Here is a 12,889-nt window from a genome sequence, read left to right on the forward strand (position 1 = left end):
GACTCCCACTCCAAGTTATACTGCATAATGTGGGTTTATGGGCCTCATCATCACAGGCACACTGTTTCTCCTGTGAGCTGTGTCATGCCTTGAAACTTGTCTCTCTCTCTTTCTGTATTCTTGGTCTCTGTCACAATGCAGTGCATGTAGGCTGGACCTGTGTTTTATCATTGGCTGCTGAGGGCACCTTATCAAATACTAGACATGTCAAGCAGTCTCCAAAAACTCTGTGGGGGACACCACTCCCTCGCCAGGACATTCCTCACTGCGACAAGCATACCTAGGTGGGTGAAATATGAGACAGTCGAGGCTACAGCCACCCCATCGCTGACAGAGATGAGGCAGTCACTCAAGAGCCACGGTTGCACAGTTTCAACGGGCTACACGTGCCTCAAGACGGCATGTCCCTTCTGCAGTGACCATCCTTCCACATCGGAAAAAACTGCAAAGTCTAGAGAAAAGCTCCTGTATGTGAATATGACCACAGGTAGGGCGCCAGTGATCTGTAATATTTGCAAATGTTTGCAGACACAAGTATATTGGTGCTTAACATGTAGTGAGCAGGCAACTTGCTAAGATTCCCCTAAGTGCCTTCCTTAGAGCAAGAAGGCAACTTCTTCAACTCATGTAAGTTTTTTGAGAGGCAATTTGTTGAATTGAAGAAAACAGCATGAAGGCAGCTTCCCCCAACCTGGCCAGCAGATTTGATCAGGAGTCAAAGGCAACGAAGAGCCTTGTTGAGATTTGCTGAGGTACCTTGTTTATGACAAGAAAATTAGAAAGCAACCAATTTAAACTCGCCAAGGTGCCTGTTTTTAGGACAAGAAGGTAAGAAGATAACTTCTAAATTTGCCCCAGTTCTGTTCACAGCAAGGACAAATTATGGCCAAACTGAAACTTGCTGACATTTGCTTAGGTGCTTTGGAATGAAAATGTCACTCATTAGAACTCGCTCAAGCACATTATTCTTAGTGTAAAAAAAAAGAAAAGAAAATGAGTTCTGGTTCCACTTACTGATGGACATTACTACATGTATATTTCTCTGTAGTAAGGACCTTTTCTGACTTTGATTTGAATTTGTTTGGATGACAAGAAGATTAGCCCATTACATGAGATTAACTCAATATCTGTGAGAGTCTGTGAGTTTTTCCAGTTGCATGCCGTATCTTGCAAATGCAAGCCTCCACCTAACAAAACTGAGCAAGTCTAAATGTAGCAACAACAATTATTAATCATGGAGACAGTATACACATACAGAAAGTTTTGCATTATAGACATGATGTACCGGAAGTGCGAGCTGTATGAAGGGTATGACATTGCCATTAAGATCAGTACTTGTAGTTTAAGCATCTTGTAGATTGAATTTTGTCCCTTGTTTGCGAAGAATTGTCAGTAATGCCAGCAGCAGTGAGATGGCAAAACAACGTAAGTCAAAAACTCATGAAAATTGACTTTAGTCACATACTTCAGCTTATTTTAGTATAATGTAACTCTTGACCAAATCTTGAATTCAGAACCGGTTCCGTTACTGAGATATGACACTCCCTCCCAGTGGAAATTGTTAAAGTTTTGTTGGCAAAACAATGTAAGCGTTGATACGCTTGCCCCTGCTCAACACACGTTGGGCATGGACATGGCAAAACAACGTATCTTATATGCAACACATTGTTTTGCCATCTACATATTTATGCAGTAATAGGCTGCATGCTGCGCGCGGCTACGGAAGTGCACGCATATTGACATTGTAGGACATTATATATGATCGAGACTTACATTGTTTTGACGTACCAATGGCAATAGTGTGGTTATGTTGAGACGGCAAAACAATGTATGTTTTGATTAAATGCAAATTATTTTAGAAATAAAAGGTCTAGTGAAAACAATTTGCATTCACTGTATTACTGATACTACTGGCCCTTCTAGGGTAAGATATGAAGTGTTTAAGGAAAACAGAAGAAGGGCTGTAGGTTTGCGAAACTTCAGACTTGATTTACTGGAAATGATGTTGGATGTAGATACGTTGTTTTGCCATCTCAAGGCCGCCAGGTTGCAGTGTGCCAACAGCTATCAGCTGAGCTGAATATTATCTTTTCAATTGTCCTTTATCTTTCATGTCTCTCAGGCCACAGTCAGTGTCATTGCAGCCAAGTGTGCGGCAGCTGGTCTTACCTCGCCGACAGCCTCGCCATCGCCAAACGACAGACAAAGAAGAAGGGCGCCCTCGCCCTGCCCGAGGAGAAGTCCTGCGACCAGGAGTGGAGGTCGGAGGTTGACGAGGCACGAGCGTTATGGGAGAAGAGCGTCAAGCTTGGCGAACTTCGCAGCGATTCCCTGAGAAACATCAAGAGCAAATTCTCTGCAGAGGTATGCAAGCTGCTGACTTTTGTGTTCTGTAAAGTTTGCAGATAAAAACACACACAACCAAACGGCTGCCAGATAGCTGATTCCAAAATGCACATTAATCTCATGCTCACTGCTATAAATGAATCCAGGGATGAACCAGTCAGCACTATGTACTTGTACATCACCATACCAATTCTGAAGCTTGCACTTTAACATACAGTGCCACTGCATTCAAGTTCACATCATTGAGTAGAGTCAACTTAAGTGTGTAGAAGTCGCATTACGTTTTGACATAGACTTGAAAATTGATCTACTTTGATATTCCCATGTTTACAGAGAAGTGATAGCAATCATGAACTCATTATGCACATTAATTCTTTATGTGCCACGTATCTCTCTATTGACATAAGTTCAGAAAGAGTCAGTTTTATATATGCTATCATTGGGTCATGGTGATTCCACATAAATCTATTTTCAACTTTTGTTTTTATATGACAGTTAAATTTGTTATTTTCTGAGCATAGACTGTACACCCAGCATATTTCACTGTGTTCATATGAATTTTTGGGAGTTGACTTCTACTCACTCATGGCTTGCATTTAACAAATGCTCTGTATATTGTATCCGAAATGTGAAATTCCTAATTCTGCTTCTTGATTTCATTGCTGATTCGTGATTGCACGTCCACTACTGGCAAAATTGTCTTGCAAGCCTCAAATCTTAAAATACTTTGCTTGCAAAATATGTTGCATGATACTGTGTGTGATATATGAATCTATTATTCATATTTCTTTATTACCTCCGCCAAGGGAGGAGGTTATGTTTTCGTTACTGTTGATTTGTGTGTTCGTGTGTTAGTTAGTTTGTCCGTGTGCAAAATAACTCAAAAAGTAGTTAACAGATTTGGATGAAACTTGCAGGAAAGGTTTATACAAGTAACAGATGATTAAATTTTGGTAGTGATCCGAGAATTTTGGGGGAATTTATGAAGGATTTTTGACATTTTGGCAAGTAGGGTCAATGAACTTGGGAGTTCAGGCTGCGCGTATTGAGGTTTGCATGCGCTCATTAAAATGCGTGCTCTCGTTTCTGCTAGAGCGAGGCGCGCCGTGCAGCTGAGGGTTTATGACGTAACAAAGGCTTCTATATTGGGAAATTGGGCGACTTCAGCACACAATGCTATAAGTACGTATGGGTGGAAATCACTGATATCTCTATGGAAGAACAAGATCAGTGGTGGAAATGAGCTGCATGCTTGGCAGAGGTCTGCGCTTTCAGAGTGCTTCTCTAGTCTCTTGATTATTTGCCTATTGTCTTTGTTTAATGCTTTTATCATTCATTTTACAGCCAATATCGTCAGAGATATTTGACAAATTTGGAGTGAGGACAGATGCCAAGCGCAAAACCCTCCTCTTTCCTCAGTATGGTCCAGAGAATCAGTTTAGGGGTGCATGTCTGGTAGAACCGTGCAAACTGGACCCTGATGAGACAGAAGACCAGGAAGTAAAGAGTGTACAGGGTACAGTCATGCCAAGGTGGGTGTTTACACAAGGACAATTTCACAAGGTTTATCACTGTGTTGCTATGTTGATTCATTGCCTTATAAAAGTAATGGTACAAAATGATCATGATGACTTCAAGTAATTGAAATTCACATTATAAAATATGAAGTTTCATGCCCAATTTTCCTTGAGACCATCACTGTATGAAAGCTATACCTTTTCATATCATTCAGGAATAGTAAACTTCGAACAAAGACTGTGAATGAGTTGGAAGAATGCTGTGTTTCTGTAGTAAACCTGTGACCTATTTTAATTTTGCTAAACAGTTGCAACCACCCTGCAACCTAAAGCTATCAATGAACATGCACATTTTTATAATGTGTTGGTGAATTGTTCTGCCTAGTCATTAAATGTTCCTGGCTTTGGATGTATATTGTATTCTAATTTCATATTTACCATTAATACCAATGTTCTTTCTGAAGACCATAAAGCTTGCTGTGTGGCTTGCCTGACGTAGCAATAACAGCTGTACGGAAACTGAATTCCATGGATGTAAAGACTTGATAAGATGAGGTGAATTGAAAAGCTCTTTACAAGGTCCCCAGAAAGAAATGTCCATGTATGGAAACCATCATAATGGAAACCATCGTATGGACCAGTCTGGTCAGAGGACAATCCTAAGAAATTATGACTGGACAAGAACACTTGCTCGGGGTATTGGTATAGTCTAGTGTATTGTTGTGACTTTGAAATCAAAGTACTGGAAACATGGAAACTTTCCTGTGATTGATTTTTGGCTCAAAGCCATTTTAGTGAACTTCACTTGTGTAAATTTTGCAGGAAAAAGTATTTCTTGACCTATTCAAATTGTATATTCAGGAAAATGTTCATGTGCTTTTATTTTTGTGCAAGTTTAAGTATCAAATCATTTCATCTGGACATACTGTTTCGATTCCGAGAATGGTTTCACGTCCTATCCTGAACGCTTCATCAACTCGTCTGAATCTTAACAGTAAGTCCAGATGAATCGATTCAATTTTGTACCTTTATTGAATGTTACCTGGATGAATCAGAACTTACACCAAGTTTAGGTGAGCACAATCTTAGAGAAAAATTTCCACATGATGAGGAGGTGTATGTCTTCCATTCTGAAGTAAGTTGTCATATGGTCTTGAAAACTGTTGGGTATGAAGAGTAGGCATGATGTTGAAATCATTTCATGCTAGACTCATCTCTTCTTCCATTCTGCCCATGATACAGAGACTTTTCTCCCGGTCTCTTCGGCTACCACCTCATCCAGCCGCACTTTGCCGAGGTCATCATAACGTCCAGTGAGCTGGATGCCATGACCGTTAATGAGGTGACTGGTCAGACAGCAATAGCACTGCCCAGAGGGATATCCTACCTACCCCAAGAGGTAAACTACTGATATCATTTGCATGGTCACCATCATCACTACTAGTATCATCTTCATCAACATCTTCAGCATCATCATCCATCATCATCATCATCATCATCATCATCATCATCATTTTCATAATCGTTATGATTACCACTTTTATTATTTTAATTGTCATAAGCATCATCATTATCATTACCATTACAATTACCATTACCGATACCATTACCATTACCATTACCATTATCATTACCATTGCCATTACCATTACCGTTGTTATCATCATCATTATCATTACCACCATCAAAACCACTATAAAACAGAAGCTCATGATTCCTTAAGAATGATGATTAAAGCTCAGATTCTCTGACAAGATTTGTACACACAATGTCCCCTTTTACCCTATTGTAAATCATCCAGCATAACTAATAGCAATACTAAGAAGCCACCCTGGATCTATGAGGTGGTACAGTATATAATGTCTTCTTTATCCAGGGTAGCCTCTTCAGTGTTGCCACTGCTCTACTAGAGGGCCCTGCCATCATTATTATTATCCTAGTGTTGCCAGGTACCCATTTATACACCTGGGTCGAGAGGGACATTGTGGGTAAAAACATCTTGTCCAAGGAGGTAAGCACTGGGCAGGAATCGGACTTGCATACTCCAATTGGGAGTCAGGAGTCTTTTCCGCTATGCCACAACACACCCGCCCCCCCCCCCCCCCCCCCCGCCATATCATAAGTTACATTATTAGCAGCAGTGCCAAAGCCAAAAGTTTATGAAAGGAGCTTGAATACTGGATGTACCGTAAATGAATTAGGGAATTATGTTTTTGAGCTCGTACTGTTGTGCAGCCTAGATATTACACAATCTCTTGTTTTTCTGTGTCCCACAACAGGTTTTGCCGCTTCTCGAGCAGTTTCACAAGATTGTGCTGTGGTTTGGGAATGACATGAGATCGTGGGAAGCAGCCAAGAGCTTTGCCAGAAAGCTCAATCCCAAGCGATGCTACTTTGTAAGGTAGAGTGGACATTATCAATACATGTGCGTTTCCATGCTATGTCAAAGGTGACAAATGTACACAATGGTAATGGTTTCCTCAAGAGTGTTACCTTCAATGAGAAAGCTATTGATTTCACAAATCAGTAATATCAGTCCTACATCTAAATTCACAAAATTTGTCTCCCCTATTTCATTCGGACAGACCCTTGGACTCCCAGCCGAGTCCTCTCCGTGCCCTCAACGAGGGGCGGAGCCTGAAGAATATCCTCCGCCAGGCCACGCCCATGAGTCACAAGTCCATCGTCTCCTTCCGCACCCTCAGGGATGAGGTGTTTGGGGAGCTGACACACGCTGAGCAGGTGGCTGGAGTCAAGGTGGGCATTTACCCTATAGTCACGTCACTTAACATTAAATTCTGAGAGTACCATTACAGAGCGGATAATAGCACCAGATTTGGAGATATGATCCCTCAGGACCTACTCATTGATATTAGATTAGGAGCCTAGTGGAATTTTTTATTTTTATGGTATAAATGCTGAACTTCATATCCAGGAATTTTTGCTTACATAAAACTTGTGCAAATTTTACGAGGAGCCAAGATTTGCGAAAGCAAAATGCCTGCGATTGTACACAATGCATTGAATGTCAGTTGCAATTTGCAAAAGCTTCATAATGTGAAAATAACACTGTTTGCATGTATTCGAGGAAGTACAGTAACAAAAAAGAGGTTCAGATTTGTTGCAAAATTTTTACTTTTTTCTCATTTTTCTCATTTTTTTTTTGGTCATTTCTTGTAAGGCATGTTTGCTGTTTTTTTTCTGAACTGTGATTGCTGCTTTTTTCGTAAAATTACTTGCTTCTCTTATGACTTTCAGATGTTTTTAGAAAGCATCACTAGGGATTTGTCTTTAAATCATTTTCAGTGGAAGCGCTTCCCGCTGCTAAGCAAACATATGAAGGGTCACCGGAGGGGCGAGCTGACTGTCTTCACTGGTCCTACAGGGTCGGGAAAGACCACCTTCATGTCGGAATACTCCCTAGACCTTTGCATGCAGGGGGTGAGTGAGTTACCCTATAAATCTCAAGACAAAACACTATTTCTTAAGGTTCTTTTAAAGGTGCATGGTCCTGGTGTTTTAGTCAAATGCGTACCCGGGCGTACGGCGCAAGTTTCCTATAGAGACCTACGCTATCGACTCCTCTTTAGCGCTTACGCTTTGGTCCACTTCCCCGAGTCCGAAGAAGTCCGATCCACTGTAGTCAGTGGTCCGATCACAGTGCGGCTCATGATTCGGCTGAGGAGGATGACAGCTTTAGCAAACTTCTTTTGTGATGTCATAATAACAAGCACATATGCACGCACCCTGGCATTACTACAGACTGCGCGATGCGCAGAGAAGACAACGAAGGCAATGTTACTTAGCAACACCTACGCACTTTACTCTTGATGACAGCTCAACTTTGGTAATCTTCGTATCAATGCTAACGGTGATCGGCAGTTTCATCAACAGTGCTCTCTACACTACCGGGATTATGCCCCTTTAATAGTGAAATCATGAGCTTTCACCAAGTTGAGTATTTAGCCTTTCCAGAGAAGGGCGTCCCCTTACCAGTTTTGTTGATGATGTTGACTATCAGAATGGTGTTGACTAATGTGGATATTTGTAAAGGAATCGTAGTCATGAGGAAAAATGATGATGAAGAAGATGATGATGATAGTGGTGACGGTGATTATGATGATGGCAATGTTTATTGTGATGATGATAATGATGGTGATGATGGTAACGATTATGAATACGATGATGAAGAAGAAGTTAATGATGGTGATGATTGTGATGATGATGATGATGATGATGTTGATGATATTGATGATGATGATAATGATGGTTTATTTGTTTATGTTGCACATTTTTCTCCCTCATACAGGTTAATACTCTATGGGGCAGCTTTGAAATACAAAATGTACGTCTGGCGAAAATCATGCTGACACAATTTTCTCAGTAAGTAGAGATTTCCTCTTTTGAATTTGTCAACACTCAACTTGTAATGCAGCATTGCCTCCCTATGTGCTGTCCAAATTTCATTGTTTCATTATGGGCAAAATTCATACATATATTTTTTTTTAAATAACGTTGATAAGCATGTTTAAGGGCAACATATCTCACAACGTCTTCAGCAATACACCAACCCCACTGGGCCTAGGTGCAAAGTCCCTCACATTGAAAATTATGTCATTTGTCAGTATGCCCGTGAATAGTCCATGCCTTTAAATCCATATATTTTGAGATGAGACCATTGCTGTCATGTTAGTTAAATCATCGACCTGCCAAATGTTCGTACTTAGAGGGGACAGTCCTGTTTTCAGGTATAGATGTAATATCTTACACTGTAAATTCACGTCAGGGTTCCAATTTTCATGAACATCATTTGATAGTCAAATACAGTTGTATGGGATATTGATGAAAACACCTATTTTAGCGAATATTATTCCCAAAATAGTCCTAATTCATGGGAATCAAGGTCAGCTTGTGTTGAATGATCATCAAAGTCTAACTTTAGAAACAAATAAAAAAGAATCCTATGCTTCTGTCCCTGTGCTTCATCCAGGTGCAGCCTGGAAAAGAACATCGACAAGTTTGACCGCTGGGCGGACAAGTTTGAGCTGCTTCCGCTCTATTTCATGACGTTCCACGGACAGCAAAACCTGAAAACTGTCATCGACGTGAGTTTGAATCTTCTCGATGGCATGTTACGGTACTCAGGTAGTAGATAAATAGTGTTGGAGGTAATGGAATACTATGTTGCTGAGAGGCATTCAATATATGCACATAGTTACATTGGCTGTGGTGTGTTTTAAAGTGATGATCCATTACCATGTTGATACCTTGTCACACTATAATTTGAGTTGTCCAAAATATTCATGTGTTGCATTATAAGAGGGCTGCGCTATAAGAAGTATCCTTTCTGTCAAATGGTTATTGAGATCCGATTCCTAAAAACTTTAAGACTTTTGACATTTACAGGATGAAAGCTTGTATTTCGCCTCCATTAATATCCAATTTGCTACAGGATATTGTTTCCACATCTTTCAAACCCTATTCAACACTAGTTTTTGCTGTTACGGATTATTTCATTTTCAGACTAGCAGTTGTGGGCTGTTAAATGAGTTGCTTTCTTTGCTGACAAAATAGAGTCAATTCTTCTAGAATGTTATTAATACAACTACCAGTAGATAGACGTTTGGATTCTGACTGGTGCATTTCTCTCATAAAAGTTTGATTATGTTATGAATTGCGACTGCTCACATCACTCTTCAGCCTAATTTCACCATAGCATGTAGTCCTCTGAAGGGGTTTAGTAGGTCAGAATGCTACATCAAACTAAAGCTCATGAGAACAACTACTAAATATCTTAGCAAAGAGATCAGGCAGAGTTACATGCCACATGTTTTTGTCATTGAAGGCGATGTCGCACTCGGTCTACGTCCACGACATCGAGCACGTCATCCTGGACAACCTGCAGTTCATGGTCGGCTTCTCTGACCGCCAGACAAGCATGGACCGCTTTGCCATCTACGACAACATCATCGCCGCCTTCCGAAAGTTTGCCACGTACAACAATTGTCATGTGACGGTAGTGATTCATCCAAGGAAGGTGTGTTACCAATTAAAGGGAAAGGATATCTTATCAGCACCCATCTCTTCCTGTTCATTACTGTTTGTTTGTTGGCCATGTGCAAAATAACTCAAAAAGTTGTGCATGGCTTTGGATGAAACTTACAGGAAATGTTGAGAATGACTCAAGGAACAGATGATTAAATTTTGGTAGTGATCTGGAAATTTGTATGGATTTTATGAAGGATTTTCGATATTTTGGCAGGTCGGGTCAATGAACTTCGAGTTCAAGCTGCACATTTTTGAGGTTTTCATATGTGCACTAAAGTGCGTGCTCTGAGTTTCTGCTAGGGCGAAGCGCGCCGTGCGGCTGAGGGTTTATGATGTAACAAAGGCTTCTATATTGAGAAATTGGGCGATTTTTCAGGATGCATACGTATGGGTGGAAATCACTGATCTCCATGGAAGAGCAAGATCATCAGTGGAGAGTAGCTTCTTGGCGGAGGTCTGCACTCTCAGAGTGCTTTTCTTGTTCTCTTTTATAGTTTGTAGACTAAAATCTCAGGATTCATTTTGACCAAGCAAATCCATCAAGAGCCAAATGTGATGACTTAAGGAAAATAATTGTTTGTCTTGTTGGATGTTACTGGAAGATTTGAGAATACAAAAGAGGAAACTTTCGAGTACTGAATTAAAAACTAATTAATTTATGAGGCTCTAGATATGAATATAATTTTGAGGTGGTTTGTTTTCCTGCTGTATGTTCTGTAGATAGGAGGTTATAATTGTTTGAAACAGAGGATTATTTGTTCTTATTAATTGTATTAGTATTGCTAATAGTATACAGAGCTATTCATTGTACAACACCGGTGCACATACAGGAACTTGTTGATATGAAATCATCATTTCAAACATTCTACCATCTCAAAAATAGTAAGGATCAAACACTGTTTGTGTATCCTTCACTGAAATCAAAAGCTACCCTTGGTGACTGTGCATTCATGAACAGTGTATGCTGCCCTGAAATTAAGGAATAATCTCCCTCTGTTGGTAAGGCAAGCAGCTACAGTTAATGAGTTTAAGACCAGGCTAAAAACTCATCTTCTGAAAATGCTCCTTAGGTTTCAATTATGCATGCCATGACTACTATTTTGTAATGTGCAGTAGATTCTGTTATTATGGTAGCTCCACAATATACAAATCTAAATGCCCTTTATTAGCATGATTGTTTAATTATTTTGTCTGGTTTTCAGGAGAAAGAGTCAGATGAGCTCCAGACAGCATCCATCTTTGGCAGCGCCAAGGCCAGCCAGGAGGCTGATAACGTCTTGATTCTCCAGGACAGGCGTCTAACCACTCTCAAGGGGCGCAAGTACATACAGGTGGGCCAGAAGAAGTGGGGGCAGGCAATAAACCGTATTATATGGTCTCCATTAAAGCTGTTTGGTAATTGGTCATAATGTAATCCATGTGACTAATGTAGCGAAGATAGAAATTGTTATAATGGTGAGCAGTGACTTTATGTCAACTTTGTCTGTTGTTATAACATAATACTTCACAGTCCCTTGGAAGTTATATTTTCCCATCAGTACAATATTTTTCTTAGTGCTGCGGGGTTTGGGAAAATATAATCTCGGGGGGGGGGGGGGGGGGGATGTAGCTCCTGTGAGGAAGTTAAATGTTATATTGCACTTCTAATAAGGCAATACATGTACAGTAAAATGTTGGCTCAGTAGGTAGTTAGGCAGGAGCTTGTATTAAAGTTGTAACAATGAGATCTTCAGTTCAAATCCCAACACTTTATATGAATTCAAATAAAGTGTTTAAGCAGCAAGCTGAGTTGATTACTACTTTGCTTGAATATCATAAAATGCAACTTCATGTTCTAGCTGACTTTTTGTTACATGGAACAAGATCAGAAGGTGGCATGTCACATGTTTGTTTGTTTGTTTGTTTGTTTTTAAATAAACCATGATAACCAAATGACTGAGTTGAATCTCCTTAACCTGTTGAAGACTAGTCATGAGTATTCTCTGGCTGGTTTAAGTGGGAAATGCATGTTATAGGAAAATCAATCCGTCTTCAAAGGGTTAAAAAAGACAGCAGCAAACAAACAGATGTGAACATCAAAAGCAGAGATAAATATTGATCGTGTGATGAAACATTTCATTTTCATTCAAACATTGCTTCATACAGGGAGTTAAAACAAACTGATAACAGCAGAAAAACAAGGTAACAATCAAAAGTTAGTTTTAATAGAAATAGTTGATGAGATACAGAATACACAGCTGCAGAAATACTAGTTTGCTTATGAATAGCAGAACAGATTAATTATGGTACAGTAGTTACATATATGTAAATGGTGATAATGACGATATACAATACATTGATTCTTTCCTCAAATAGGTGGTCAAGAATCGTTTTGATGGTGACCTCGGCATTGTACCCCTGACCTTCAACAAGGACACCTTGACCATGTCCTCGCCAGTCAAGACCAAGCAGAAGGTCAAGCGGTCATCAAAGACCGATCGAGGTGATGCGGAGGGAGCGCCCGGCACCAAGACCGAGGGAGACGCGTACGCACTCTTCGAGGGAATGATGTTGAAGAGCAAGACAGAGGATGAGATCGGAATCGGAGAATGAGGCGCGCGTTCATGGCCTCGAGATGGATACTGTGTGGCTCTGCCAACAAATGAGGTGACTCTTACTGCAAGCAAGTTTACCGTCAAGTTGGGTAAGGTGACCTTCAAAGCACACAAGTACATTGAAGATGGAGATTTTCTGCTTAGCCCAGACATAGCAATGAATAATTCAATTCGCTTGTTCCTGCAGAGTTCAGGTTGATATCTAATCTAATTTCTGTGCATTATTTGCTGCTGTGCTAGGCAAGTCCTAGTTGAGTCCAGAGCAAGCTTTCTGGTTCTCAGGACCATCCTGTATTGTATACGTATACTTGCAGTTAGCAAGAATGCTAGTAAACCAGTCATTTTTACTTGGCACGTGTGCTCTCCTCATGCCATATTCCTTTC

At 40.3% G+C, this 12,889-nt stretch overlaps 1 protein-coding gene across 1 annotated transcript; it reads left to right on the plus strand.

Annotated features, from left to right (window-relative positions):
• Nucleotides 1–204: 204 nt before the first annotated feature.
• Nucleotides 205–12,607, plus strand: LOC139714187 (twinkle mtDNA helicase-like). Its single transcript, XM_071625904.1, has 12 exons — nt 205–487; nt 2,123–2,364; nt 3,691–3,878; nt 5,106–5,262; nt 6,143–6,264; nt 6,449–6,620; nt 7,170–7,304; nt 8,173–8,246; nt 8,854–8,968; nt 9,709–9,900; nt 11,114–11,242; nt 12,267–12,607. The coding sequence occupies exons 1-12, from the start codon at nt 205–207 to the stop codon at nt 12,501–12,503; spliced, it is 2,046 nt and encodes a 681-aa protein (XP_071482005.1). The 3' UTR covers nt 12,504–12,607.
• Nucleotides 12,608–12,889: the final 282 nt, after the last annotated feature.

The sequence above is a fragment of the Diadema antillarum genome, unplaced genomic scaffold (genome assembly GCF_040938485.1).
Source record: "Diadema antillarum isolate AM-2024a unplaced genomic scaffold, OU_Dant_1.0 seq00002187_RagTag, whole genome shotgun sequence".
NCBI lineage: Eukaryota > Metazoa > Echinodermata > Echinoidea > Diadematoida > Diadematidae > Diadema > Diadema antillarum.

What these genes read in the sequence shown, in the direction of transcription:
- LOC139714187 (XM_071625904.1), top strand. Translation starts at nt 205, where the DNA reads ATGTCAAGCAGTCTCCAAAAACTCTGTGGGGGACACCACTCCCTCGCC. An exon ending in AGAGCAAATTCTCTGCAGAG is followed by an intron (nt 2,365 to 3,690) that starts GTATGCAAGCTG and finishes TTCATTTTACAG; the next exon opens with CCAATATCGTCAGAGATATT. An exon ending in AAGCGATGCTACTTTGTAAG is followed by an intron (nt 6,265 to 6,448) that starts GTAGAGTGGACA and finishes TCATTCGGACAG; the next exon opens with ACCCTTGGACTCCCAGCCGA.